The sequence below is a fragment of the Nuphar pumila genome, chromosome 3 (genome assembly GCF_984573655.1).
Source record: "Nuphar pumila chromosome 3, dmNupPumi1.hap1.1, whole genome shotgun sequence".
Lineage (NCBI taxonomy): Eukaryota > Viridiplantae > Streptophyta > Magnoliopsida > Nymphaeales > Nymphaeaceae > Nuphar > Nuphar pumila.
Window position 1 is genome coordinate 141,926,543 of NC_143251.1, and position 13,917 is coordinate 141,940,459.

Consider the following 13,917-nt stretch of genomic DNA (forward strand, 5'->3'; position numbering starts at 1 on the left):
AGATCACATAAAGTGAGCCCTAAACCATAGACAACCTATAATGTGTGATTTGTCATATGTAGGCCCACATAATTTTTCTCAACAATCTCTTACTTGGGTCACATATGTAACATAATAACCACACATTATAACCTTAGGAGCTCAAAAACACTATCTTATCAATTGATATCTCTACCAATGTGATCCATTGATCATGTCAACATAGAACAAAAGTGGTCAGCATTACAAATAACGTAATTAGATCCATCAATGATCATGTATATTGACATAACCAAATGACATGGATCAAGTATGAATGTGAAACATGAAAATTACATGAAATGTAATCTAAACATCTATTTCCAACTGGTCCTTAAACTTAAGTCAGATCATAATAAATGAGTATAGAATGTAACCGAAACTTTAACTTTAATCTAAAGTGGTAAAAAAACTTTATTATATCATAGAACGTCTAAATACAAACTCCCACTAAACTTGTATATCATAAAATGATAAAATACTCATTCGAGCAGTATGCTCATGAAAGACCATGGATGGCAAACCTTTAGTCCTCGGATCCACAATCATGGAGTTTGTGCCAATATGTTTTATTCATATCTGAACATTATGCACTCTTTCTTTAATAACAAGAAACTTAATGTCAATATATTTTGACTTCGATGAGCTCCTATTGTTATTGGAATATAGCACTACTGAATTATTGTTACAAAATAACTTTAGTGGTCTCTCAACATTATCCAAAATCTGCAACAATGTGACAAAATTATATAACAATATTTCATGATCGAATGCCTCATAACAAGCTACGAATTCTGCTGCCATGATGGAAAAAGCAATGAGTGTCTGCTTGACACTCCTCTAAGAAACCACTATCCTAGCCAACAAAAAAATATAATCTGACATGGATATGCGATTGTCTTGGCATCTCACAAAGTCATAATTAAAATACTCAATGATCTTCAACTGATCTGACTTCTTGTATGTGAGCATGTAACATTTTGTTCTCTGCAAATACTGCATAACCCGTTTAGCTGCTTTGCAATGATCCATACCTGGGTTACTAAGATATTTGCCTAACATCTCAATAATGTACGCTAAATCTGGATGCGTACATACCTGAGCATACATAAAACTCCCCATAGCAGATGCATAGGGAATCTGTTTCATATCTTTAATTTCAAATTGGTGTTTGGGGCACTGAGTGAGACTAAACATGTCTCCCTTAACAACAGGAGTATCACCTGGTTTGCAATCATTCATGTTAAATCTATCCAGAATCATTTCAATATAGTTCTTTTGTAATAATCCAAGAATACTCCGAGAATGATCTCGATATATTTAGATCCCTAATACAAAAGAGGCGTCACCAAGATCTTTAATTTCAAATTTCTTTATCAAAAAACTCTTGGTTTCGTGCAGTATGCCTATATCATTATTGGCAAGCAATATGTTATTAACATATAAAACCAGAAAAATATATTTACTTCTACTGAACTTATGGTATATGCATTTATCAACTATATTTATCTCAAAACCAAATGAAAGGACAACTTGATAAAATTTATGATACCGCTGACGGAAAGCCTGCTTAAGTTCATAGATGAATTTCTTTTATTTGCAAATTATTTTCTTGACATCACCTGAGATGAAACATTCTAGTTGGACCATATATATTGTTTCATTAATGTCACCATTAAGGAATGCAGTATTTACATCCATCTGATGCAGTTCCAAATCATAATGAGTCACAAGTGCCATCATAATCCTAAAAAAAACTTTCATAGAAACCGGAGAGAAAGTCTTTGTATAGTCAATGTCTTCCCTTTAAGTAAACTCTTTTGCAATAAGACCTTATATCTTTTCATATTATCCTTTGAATCTCTTGGTTTTAAATATTCATTTATAATCAATGGGTTTCATACATTCAGGTAATGGGACATGATCCCACACGTCATTGTCCTTCATGGATTTAATCTCCTCATGCATTGCATCAATCCACTTTTGAGAGTTACAACTTTATGTGACTTGGTGGAAGTTGATTGAATCATCTTCCCTTACTCCAGTATCACCCTCATGTTCTTGTAGAAAGACAATATAATTATCTAAAATTGTCATTCTCCTCTCTCTAGTGTATTTTTTTAATGACACTTGTTCTTGAGGTATTTCTTGAAGTTGTTGAGTTTGTACTCTAAGAGTAAAAGCTTGATTTTGGATAGAGAGATCTAAAGCATCGCCTTGATCCAGATTTGTGGGAACGATGACAAAAATAGAAATTAGATCATTGTCAACTACAACTGTAGGAAGAGAAATAGATTATTCTTCAAAAGTAATATTTTTTACCTTATCACTTTTCCCAAACTTAGCACCCTCAAAGAAACAAGTGTTTTTCATTTTTAAAAAATAACTTATTCACAGGGTCATAAAACTTATAGCCCCTGAATCTTTTAGAATACCCAACAAAATAGCAAGTAATCGTTCTTGAATCCATTTTTTTTTCATATGGCCTGTAAGGCATCATCTCTGCTAGACATCCCCAAATATGAAATGCTTTATATTAGGCTTTTTGCCTATCCGCAATTCATATGGGGTCTAGGTTACTGCTTTAGATGGTACCATGTTCAATACATAAGATACAATCTTTAATGCCTCTCTTCAGAGGGACTCTGGTAAGGTAGAATGAGAAATCATACTCCTTAGCATATTCTTTAGGATCATGTTTCGTCTCTCAGCAACACTATTCATGTTAAAAGTGCTTGGCATGGTATACTGAGAGACGATCCTACATTCCTCTAGAAATTTAGTAAAGGACCCTAGACATTGTTCACTTTATCCATCACATCTACCATAGTACTCACCACTATGGTCATATATGACGACCTTAATATTTTTGCCAAGTTGGTTTTCAACTTCAGCCTTAAATTGTTTGAACACATCCAGAGACTGAGACTTTTCATGAATTAAATATAAGTACTCATAACAAGAATAATCATCAATGAACATAATAAAATATTATTGATCATTCCAAGAAGCCATAGAGTTGACCCATAAATATTTGTATGAATTAGTTATAAGATGTTTATACTCCTTTCATCACCTAATTTCCTTATGTTTATTTGTTTCCCTTTTATACACTCAACACAAACCTGAAAGTCAGTGAAATCAAGGGAATCGAGAATTTCACTTGACACAAGCCTTTCAATTATTTGTTTAAAAATATGACCTAAGTGCTTGTGCCATAATAAAGCAGAATGCTCATTTGTTAATTTTTGTTTTGTACTATGAGAGCTTAAATGCAAGGTTTCATTATACGAGGCAACAATATTAATCAAATAAAGGTTATCAATCGTAGATAAAGAACCGATCTCAATAAGATTTGAATCCAAAAATAATTTAAATTCATTATTTTTAAATAAATAAGAATAACCATATTTATCTAAAGTGAAAATAAAAACTAAATTCCATCTAAAAGATGGCACAATAAATATTTCTTTCAAATCTAAATAATTCTGTCTTTAAAAGTAACCTAAATGTCCCTATTGCCTCGACTTGAACTGATTTGCCATTGCTCACATAGATGGATCTTTTAGCATCAATCGACGATCGATAACTTAGGCAATCCTGCATAGACGCACTTCTGTGAGTGGTAGCACCACCAGAATCCATCCATCAAGTGTATTCTGCCACCAAAGTTAAATTAACCTCAGAACAAACCAAAGTAAGGAGCATATCTTTCTTCTCACGTCAAGCATGATACTTGGTACAATCCTTCTTCATGGGACTCTCTCATTTGTAAAAGAAACAACTAAACTTTGGGTCCTCATATTTTTTTCTGTTTTTTCTGCGATTGAGGGTCCACAATCACTTCCTTAGTCCTTTTCTTTTTCTTAAACTTGTCCTTAGAGGCTACTGTCAAATGAGCACTTTTTGTCTTCTCTTACTTCATCTTATCATCTTCTTGCACACAGTGTGAAATGAACTCATTAAGGGTTCATTTATTCTTCTGGCAATTATAATTGACCTTAAACTGACTGTATTGTACAAGAAAAGATATCAAAACTAAGTGAGTGAGTAAGTCCTCAAATAACTCAAACTTTAGTACATTTAGTTTCAAAGCAAGATGGGATATTTTCATAATGTACTATCTAATGTTCCGTTTACCTTTAAACCTCATAGAAACAAGACTTGAAATAAGAGTGTTTGTCTCAGTTTTTTCATTTTTAGCAAAACACTTTTCAATTTCTTAAAAAACCTTTGGCATTAACTTTTTTGGACATAGTGCCCATGAAGGATTCAAGAATTATACATATCATGATTACGATACTTATGCGATTAAATCTATCCCACCGCTCGGAGTTCCTTTTATCCTCAACGAAACTCCTATCCATATAAGTAGGCGGTTTATTGTTTCGTAGTGCAAGATTCAAATTCATGTGTTTGAGAACAATCATAATGTTCTCTTTTCAATTTTTTAAATTGGAACAACTCAAAACATGGATAGAATTAATGTTTGCAGATATCGAAGAAGCAGAAGTATTAACTCAATCAAGAACAAAACAAACTCACGATTAACATACATTTTCATATGCATTAACATAAAATAGCATATTTAAACTATGATGAACTCCATCACAACATTAACATTTAGTCTTTAGACAGAAATATCAATTTGTAAGTGATACTCTCAAAACAGTAATCAAACATGGACAATTAGTCCTGTCAAATAATGAGCCTTTCTTTAGACCGACTCGTTATTCACATAGAAAATTATACAATTGTCCTATATTTATTACTAAAAATATATATTTGGGTTCAGCCAAATAGTAATCTTCCTTTGGGTCGATCACTATTCGTATGAACCATAAATATATAAACATCACAATATTTCAAAACTAGCTAATCTACACAATAGAGGTTACTTTGGCAACATATTGATTCAATCAATTCAATTTAGAATATCGAACTCTAAATCAAAAGAATATCGAGGTTCAAATACGTTAATCTATGCATATGAACATAAAGAAAGCACAATCATTATCTGTATAGGGTCAAAAAATAACCGAAGATGTCCTACCAAAATGACACATGAAGCACACCAAATAGCCTTTGAAAATAATAAAATCCTCTTAAATTAATTTTTTTATTATTTTAAATCTTGTGCATGGGTCCGACCAATTGGATCTGACCGAACCTACCTGCAGGTCAAAACTGATCTGATCTGGATCAGGTCAGACCCAGTAATTTGTAGTCGGGTGCAAGTCTGTGCAGTGGGTCGGTCTTAACCAAGCCTGACCCACACAAAACCGCACTTGACTCAGTTTAGCTCCTTAACTGAATGAGGCTTAACTGAGTCATTAGGCCTCCAACCCCCTAATGCAACCTCAGCCGATTCGACCCCTCATAGAGCACTGAAATGGCTCGGGTCACTGGCGAGACTAGAACCCAGCACACACATGGCCGAATTGGCTCTGCACAGTATATTCGAACCGGTCAATCCCTAATGATCCAATCTGCTGGAACCTAATGACTGAACTGACCCGAGATTGGCTGTCGAACTGCCCCTGTACAAGTGACTGAACTGGCCCAGCAACTGTCTTGTACCAAATAGCCGAACCGGCCTAGGACGGACAACCCAATCGGTCTACTCGATCAAGTCGTCTAATGGTGTGTTGAACCGACCTACACAGTGATACAGTGCCAAATCACCCGAGTCATCGGTTCAGGTGAAGGTTTAACTAGCCCTAAGTTATGCTGCATCATCTAAAGGATGAACTAGTAAACTCGCCTGAACGACTCACCTGATGGCCAAGACATTGTCGGCAGAGGGTTGAACCAGATGTCAAATGTTGTCGGCCCTCAGAAGACGACGATAATGGCTGAATCTGGCCCAGGATGCTAACTAACAGGCATAATCCGGTGAACGACTGCACCCAAAAGCAATAACAACAAAGAACGGTTCGTGGGGAGCCGACAAACCGAGTGCATCTGGCGATCACCGAAATTAGCTCTGAATGTCGGTGAACTCAGGTATGAATGAACATGTGCCCTTCTCACTGACTATCTAAGTAGGTGAAACCCCTTTCAGTAGACCGATCGGATGACACCCCCTGTCCAGCAAAGGTAGTGTAAAACGCCTTTGCCGTTGGCCAAATGATATTTTTGAACGACGACATCCTTTCGATAAACAAACAAGAAAAGATAGGGGAGGGCCGTTCGACTCTTCCATCCAACCTCCTGACGAGGAAAGGGCTATCTCGTCTGGTCCATCCAAAAGAGAAGGGCCTTTCGGCCCTTCCCGCCCTGCTTATGGAAAGGGCCCGTTAACCGGAAGACTGAAAGTGAAAAACTCCCTGCCCGTCAGCTGCGATCCAGCATACACAAGAGGGAGGGACGATCAACCCTCCCTCCTTTTTGCAAAAAAAAAAAATAGTGGTGAGGGCCGATCGGCCCATCTTGCACCCAGGCACGTCTGAACAACGCGAGAAGAGCCGATCGACCCTCCTTTGTCTGTGCCTTGACAGTGATCAAAATAAAACGTCATCGTCAACCAAAAAAATATGAAATACATATTTAGATTAATTTTTTCAATGATTTAACGAGAACAAGATATCTTTGATATCAATTATTGGATTTTAAATCCACTGAAAAACTAAAAAGATCGATATGCATGTTCACGCCAAATCGTTGAAAACAAAACATAAATCGAATTTCAATGCGGAAGCGTACCTGAGTTCATTGGCGCTATGGTAGATCATTGATTGATATGATCTTCTAAAACCAATATACGTGGTCCTTTTTCTTTCTCTGAACCTTATGAGTGGAACTGATTTTTCTTGTTGTAGATGAAAAGTTTAAAGAGAAAAAGCTTTTATATATGGTTTGGGGATCATAACCTAATTTGTCGTCAACTGAGAGTCTCTTCTCAATTCAATCTTTCACAGAATAAAAAAAATAACATATAAAGGCATAAGCAGTCTCTTCACATAATAAGACCATACCATATAAGATATCCTATGGGCTCAACCTAATCATATCACGTAAAGTGAGCCCTAAACCATAGACGGCCTATAAAGCCTATAATGTGTGATTTGTCATATGTAGGCTCACATGATTTTTCTCAACAAGGAGCCACTGCGGTTTGTCACTTGACATGGGATAACCATGATTCTAAATCCATGCAAGGTATTCCTTACCGCAAGGTTGAAACTGGGAATACCCTTTGATTGGTAGAGGAAACTTTAATGGCATGTTTGTTTTGTTATTCAGCAGTAAAGTTTAGCTTTGAGAAAATCATTTACTTGATTTACATTTTTTTTGGGAGAGAGAATAATGTGATTTACATTTTCAGTCTATAACTTTCTCATGTTTGCTTTTATGTCCTGAATTTGATTTGTATGAAAATGTAAAAATGTGTCATGTATGTCACTGCTCTAACATATTCATAGTTAAGCATCTAACAGTCTTGAAAGTTATTCAGGGGGTTTAACTTGTATAAAACTTTTACAAGCTTTGAAGCTTCAACGTACACAGATGGGGATTCACAATTTTACATGTTTGCTGTGCTTGTGTGAAAGTTTTAAAATGTGATTTAAAATCACAAAAAATATGAGAAAGTTACAAAATCACAGGGGTTGCAAACATGCCTTAGGTTTTAGTGCTATAGAGACCTGCCAATATGTGGTTAGGGATGTCAGTGGATGGGCGTCAGGGCGGGGGACAAGGTCTCCACCCCCGCCCTGTCTCAAAAACTGAACCTCGATCTTCGCACGGGTTTGGATTTTAACTTTCATTCCTGCCTCCATTCCCGTTTCATGTCCTCCATTCCCGGTCCAAACTGGGCGAGGAGGGGTGGGACCCCATTTCTCCTCGGTCCATTGTCATCCTTAGAAGTATTGGGGACGGAACGGGACGGGGCGGAGGAAAGCATAAGTCCATCCCCGCCTCCATCCCCACACGGATTTTGATTTTAACATTCATCCCCGTTTCATGTCCTCTATCCCCATTCCAAACGGGGCGGGGCCCAGTTTCGCCAATCCACTGCCATCCCTATATGGTCAGGGATTGTGGTTTTTTATTTTTGGCTTAGCACTGCTAACCCTAGAGAGAAACCCTAGAGAGGAAAAGGAATCGGCGGCCGGAAATGGACGCTATGGCACAGGAAAACACGCCGATCCAGATCGACGTGAGGCCGGACGGGATCGCGTGGGTGAAGATCAACCGGCCGGAATCGCTCAACTCGCTGACGCGATCGATGATCACTGACCTCGCGAGGGGATTCCGGTCGCTGGACGCCGACGAATCCGTTAAGGCGATCGTGATCCACGGCGCCGGGAAAGCCTTTTGCTCCGGCGTCGACCTGACTGCCGCGGAGGGAGTCTTCAAGGGGGACGTCAAGGATCGGGAGACCGACGCCATTTTCCAGATGGAGAGCTGCCGGAAACCGATCATCGGAGCCGTCAGCGGCTTCGCGGTCACCGCCGGATTCGAGATCTGCCTCGCCTGCGACATCCTCGTCGCCGGAAGGGACGCCAAGTTCGTCGACACCCACTCGAGGTACTGCTCTCTTCCGGTTTCCTTCTTCCGGTTTCCTTCTTCCGGAGCGCTGTGTTTCGACTCGGGAATCGGGTACCTTTCCGGACAACTCGTTTGTTTCCGAGTCGATGTAATGGGATCGGAAACTGGTTCGAAATTTAAACGGGTCGGATAAGGTCCGCATCATGATAAATCGTATCCCAGTCCGAAGAGTACAGACAGTATAATATTGATTTGAATCGGAATTGATCGTATGGATTTTATTTTTTAAGATCCATATCCAAAAATAAAGTGGTGGATTTCAATCGGATATATCTAGGGCTGTCAATGGGTTGGATATTGGACCCATCAGGGTGTGTACCCAAACCCGCCTTCTTAACTAGTCGCTTGGATTCGAGTTTTGTCGGTTCAAGATAAGAAATTTTAAACCCAGATCCGTATAATTTAAGGAGATTATTTTCGTCAAAAAGTACGTATAAAATACTCGGGTCAATCCGGGTCGTGTCAGATATTCGAAAAAAAATCATAATTCAAACCCAACTCACATATTACTCACGTCAGGTTCGGGTCAATCCCAATTATTCGGTCGGCATTTTTTTGTACATACCCAGGTATTCAGGTCCGAGTCAGGTCCTGCTCGTCAGACCTAAACAGTTTGGAACTTTGGATATGGTAGGATTTGGGTATTACCAAATACTTCATATCCTTTGGGACTACCATCGGATTTGAATTTTTTTGGATTTGGATGTGAACAGCCAAAGCCAGATCTGCCGTGCTTAGCTAGTGGTCTCTGAAAGGCTTACTGGGTCCAGGTTCAAAAATCCGAAAACAAGGGCTCCACCTGTTAAACGGTTTCAGCTCCAGCCTGATTTGGTTTACTAAACCGTTGTTTGAACACTGATCCTACAGAAAGTATTGATCCAAATCCAAGTCCGAACCGGAAAAAGTCCAGCCATATAAGCCCGAATACAACCTAAAAAACACATATCTAGTTTTATTCTAAGATCCGTATTAAAAAATAATGTATCAGATTTGGATCAGAAGTCTGACTGAACCAATCCATTTGCACCCCTATCTCTTCTCAGATCCGGATGACACCAGCCCGGATAATTAGATATTCGAACCGGTAAATGATAATTGCCGATCTGGTAACTAACCCGGATCCAGTATCCTTAGTCACAGCGGTTTTCAGAACTGGGTGTCAATTTGTCGGATTTGATCTGGACCCGACCCGTACCAAACCCTATAGGGTCAGAGTTTGGTGATAAATAAGGAGGTTCGAATAAAATCCGGGCTGGACTATATGGGTCCAATTAACATATAGAGCCAGGTATGGTTTGTGAACTTTCATACCAGACCCAGGCCCGACCCGAGTTTCAACTAAGATTCGCAATTTTTCATTGTAAAATGTAAAAATGATAAAATATATAAATCTACCGGGTATGGTCAGTGTCTGATTCATGTAATCCTTATAGGATCTGGGTATGGTTTCTCTTATGGTGGATTCGATTGGACCCGGATCTGGATCTGGTACCAGTGTCTCAAATCAGGTCTGGGTCTGGTTTTACCTGGGTCCGAACCGAACCCGACCCGTTGACACCCCACTGGCCTTACTCCATCGTGTGCCTTGTTCTTCCTGACCCCCGGGATGCAGGTTCGGTATATTTCCTTCATGGGGCCTCTCTCAGAAGCTATCAAGGATCATTGGCCCAAACAGGGCGCGAGAAGTGTCGCTGTCGAGCATGGTGGTGACGGCCGAGATGGCGGAGAGATGGGGGCTTGTTAATCACGTGGTAGAACCATCAGAAGTGCTGAAGAAGGCCCAAGAAGTTGCAGAGAGGATAGTGAAGAACAACCAAGATATGGTTCTGAGGTACAAGGCCGTGATAAATGATGGATTCAAGATGGATCTTGGTGATGCTCTTGCTTTAGAGAAGGTGAAATTTTTTGCTTAATCACCATGAGGGGGTCTGATCCTTTAACGCTCACTTGGCCCATAATTTGCTTTGGGTCTGAGTCAAGATCCAGTGGGACATTTTAATCCAAACCGAACTAGAGATCTGGGCTGGACCCGGATTCGCCTGGTCAGATTCTATCAGATCAGTCAGTTTGGGCCAGATTTTGTGCGGGTATAAGCTATCAAGTACTGTTTATGAATCCGTTTGATAGTATTACAATGTTTGTTTTTTCCTTTTTCAGGATAGAGCGCACAAATTTTACGATGGGATGACAAAGCAGCAATTTGAGCAGATGAAGAAATTCATAGCAGGGCGAAGTTCAAAGCCGAATTCGAGGATGTAAAAATGGTTGCTGATCTGTTCTTAAGATCTCACTAATCACATGATTATCAATAAATCAGTTGCGCAATAGCCTCTTGTAAAGATACTGGAAAAATAAAAGCTTATGTTCATGGGATTAACAATATAATGATCATAATTCATAATCACTTGCTACATGTTTTCACATTATTTTCACCTCATTTATATTTACATTGAACATCTTGTTTCTTAGATTTCATGCCATCCATATTCATGGCTGAGAGCATTCCTCGAATCTTTCATTGATTGTTTTGTGTAGCAGAAGGGCATGGGATATTTGAACTCTGAACAGATGTGGCAGACTGCAATCTGCCAACAAACCTAATACATAAGGCCAATCAAAGCACGTAGTTCAATCATGTGAATGTAATATATACATAGATAAGAAACTGCAAAAGAATAAAACGTTTGTTTGAACTAAGTAGAAATTATATAAGCATTGCTGATGAGTATCTGGCCTGTGACCAGGGCTTTCTCAGTGGCTTTTTTGCCTGCAATTCACCATACATGTGGATCACATGCCTCCCAAATCTATGATCCTGGGCTCGCCGCTCATCGACTAAATTGCCGCGGCATTTATGTGATCGGCTCTCCATTTAAATTCGACTGACTGTACCCAATACGGATGGCACATTAAAGTTCGGTGAAGTATAAAAGGAGTAGCTTTATAGATGAGCAATGTTGATATCCAAAGCTGACATGCATTTTGCTTCAACTGTTAAAGTCTTTACAACTCCCGGGCATGGGTCCTCACCAAACATCTCGTTTGAAACACTGACGGTACATCTTTCTTTCCCTTGGCACGCCTGAGTGATATCAACACAGTGAGGAAATTATGAACACTTTCTGTATTGTAAATTATGAAATGAATACATACCTCAGATACAACAGAGAATGATTTAGAAGCATGGCATTGCCCTTCTGAAAACTTTTGGCAGCTACCGCGTGGGTTCCCATAACTGGCAAACACTATAGAAGAGATTATCTGACCATAATCACAATGTAGATCCAACTCTTGAGCTACTTCCTTGATTGAAATTTCACCGCTAATGACATCTGGGTGTGACCACATGCGAGGAGGCGGATAGTCGGACCCTGAGACACTGGCACAGATTGTATCAGTAGCTTGCAGCTTGATTGATATCTCCAATGGGTTCCCACCTATTTCCTCAAAGAGGACAAGCAGGTTGTTTGTTTCCTTTAGCCATGATCTTGGGATATGATACCTGCAGGCAATTTAGGTTGATTATTAAGCATAGAAATTAAGAACAGCTTTTGCAAGCATGAAACTGGCTTCTTTTTTCCCTCTTTTTCTCGATTCAAACGACAACTAGGTTATCATCGAACAGGCTAATGTCTAATATGAATCATTTAATTGGAAATAAGACCATGGGATTGTCCAAAGGATCTTTAACAAAACCTCCCCATAATTTAAACCAGCAGCAAAAGAAGGGAAGTGGTTGAATGCTTCATTTCTTATATACCAAAAACAAGAATGTCAAGAACCCAAAGGGATTCCAACAACTACAAGTCTAATTACATACAGTGGATAAAGAGGAAAGTAGTGACCCTACATATACAAATAGTAGACAAGCAGGTTGAATATCATGGATATAGAACAAATAAAATTGAACTTTCATTCTTGAGTAAGTGGAAATGTTCATAATGGGCAGACAAAGCCAACACATGAACTTAGCACTCAATAAAATCCCAGAAAAACCAACTTCCAAAACTAGCAAATCACACTTTTGGCATTTCATCATTAATACATGTCCTTATGACACAGTACAAGACCCAGCAGTGCAGTTCAAAACTTGGGATTTGACTTAAGACTTCACTAATTCTAAAGTCTAAACCAAATGTTGAGTAAACTGGTTACTTATAATTTATAAAGACTCGAGTCTATGATTTGGTTGACTCTGATAGGCTTGCACTCCAATCAGAGAATTTGGCTGACCTTTGTCACATAGGTATGGGTGTGGGTACAGGATGCAATATAGGTATGAATGGTACTATTTACCTAGAAAATTCTAAAAAAGATGGTGCACAGAGGCCTCTCTCTCTCTCTCTCTCTCTCTCTCTCTCTCTCTCTCTCTCTCTCTCTCTCTCTCTCTCTCTCTCTCTCTCTCTCTCTCATATATGTGTGTGTGTCTTAAAAGACAAATAAGTTTCTCACTAGAAAAAAAGAATGATTGTTATTGCATCTATAATCATCCCACTGATCAAAGAGCTTAAAGAAAAAAGATTCAATTGTGAATGATCTATTTACACATTTCTAGCATATCATTTACATCTTATATATAAGGAAGACATGGACTTCAGTATCAGATCACTTTCTTTAATGTTATTATTACTTAGTATTATTATTATTGATGTTGTTGCTATTGTTTTCCAAGTAAACACCAAAAACATACCAGCGCTGAGTAGGTCTCCCACAGTTCTTTAAACACTTGTTTTCATTATAAGCTCCACGATAATCACAATGTGAAGGGCATCCATTCCTTGGTGCAACTAGAGTCCAATACCTTCCAATGTTGTTTCCATTAACCCAAGCTTGGCCCTTTCCCATGCTTCCCAAATCAATTACAACTGGATCTGTACCATCAGGAGCATCAAATACTGCCTACTAACAGAAGATTAGTCAGTTTCTGGAAATGCAGAACCAGACAACAGTGTTTCCTATAGTCAATTTTCAATAAGATTGGATAAAATTAAACAAAGATTTAAACATATATTTGTGCACCATTTATAACAAGAAACAAGATAAAAATGAGAATCAAGAAATACTATTAATATTGAAAAACAATGCAAGGCTAGATAGAACTTCCAACAAGGAATGTGTATAGAGCCAAAGGTGCTTCCATAAGGAAAAACATGGGGCCCCACCTGGTGAAGCATTTGTTTCACACATGTGAGAAAATGCTCAATTCCATAGGAAAATGAGCAATTTTCCCACCGGTTTGGGGGGGGGAAGGGCTATGATAGAAAACATATTATCCTTACAAATAATAACATAAAACTTGTATTGTCATGACTTCGACTAATGGAAACAACAAATAAGTGTCATCAA

General features: G+C 38.7%; 2 protein-coding genes across 3 annotated transcripts in view; one reads left to right on the forward strand and one right to left on the reverse strand.

The window, feature by feature from the left end:
• Nucleotides 1-8,075: 8,075 nt before the first annotated feature.
• On the forward strand, nt 8,076-11,001 carry ECHIA (enoyl-CoA hydratase/isomerase A). Its single transcript, XM_090000359.1, has 3 exons — nt 8,076-8,550; nt 10,184-10,466; nt 10,729-11,001. The coding sequence occupies exons 1-3, from the start codon at nt 8,138-8,140 to the stop codon at nt 10,828-10,830; spliced, it is 798 nt and encodes a 265-aa protein (XP_089856485.1). The 5' UTR covers nt 8,076-8,137; the 3' UTR covers nt 10,831-11,001.
• Nucleotides 11,002-11,172: 171 nt separating this feature from the next.
• The window catches only part of BGAL9 (beta galactosidase 9), a 118,345-nt gene continuing 115,600 nt past the window's right edge, over nt 11,173-13,917 (reverse strand). For both annotated transcript variants that reach the window (XM_090000357.1, XM_090000358.1), the window contains 3 exons: nt 13,262-13,470; nt 11,725-12,073; nt 11,173-11,653 (listed from right to left, as the gene is read on the reverse strand). In XM_090000357.1, the coding sequence (XP_089856483.1) occupies nt 11,513-11,653; nt 11,725-12,073; nt 13,262-13,470 (699 nt within the window). In that variant the 3' untranslated portion in view covers nt 11,173-11,512. The remainder of the gene's footprint in view (nt 11,654-11,724; nt 12,074-13,261; nt 13,471-13,917) is intronic.

What these genes read in the sequence shown, in the direction of transcription:
- ECHIA (XM_090000359.1), top strand. Translation starts at nt 8,138, where the DNA reads ATGGACGCTATGGCACAGGAAAACACGCCGATCCAGATCGACGTGAGG. An exon ending in TTCGTCGACACCCACTCGAG is followed by an intron (nt 8,551 to 10,183) that starts GTACTGCTCTCT and finishes CCCGGGATGCAG; the next exon opens with GTTCGGTATATTTCCTTCAT. An exon ending in ATGCTCTTGCTTTAGAGAAG is followed by an intron (nt 10,467 to 10,728) that starts GTGAAATTTTTT and finishes TTCCTTTTTCAG; the next exon opens with GATAGAGCGCACAAATTTTA.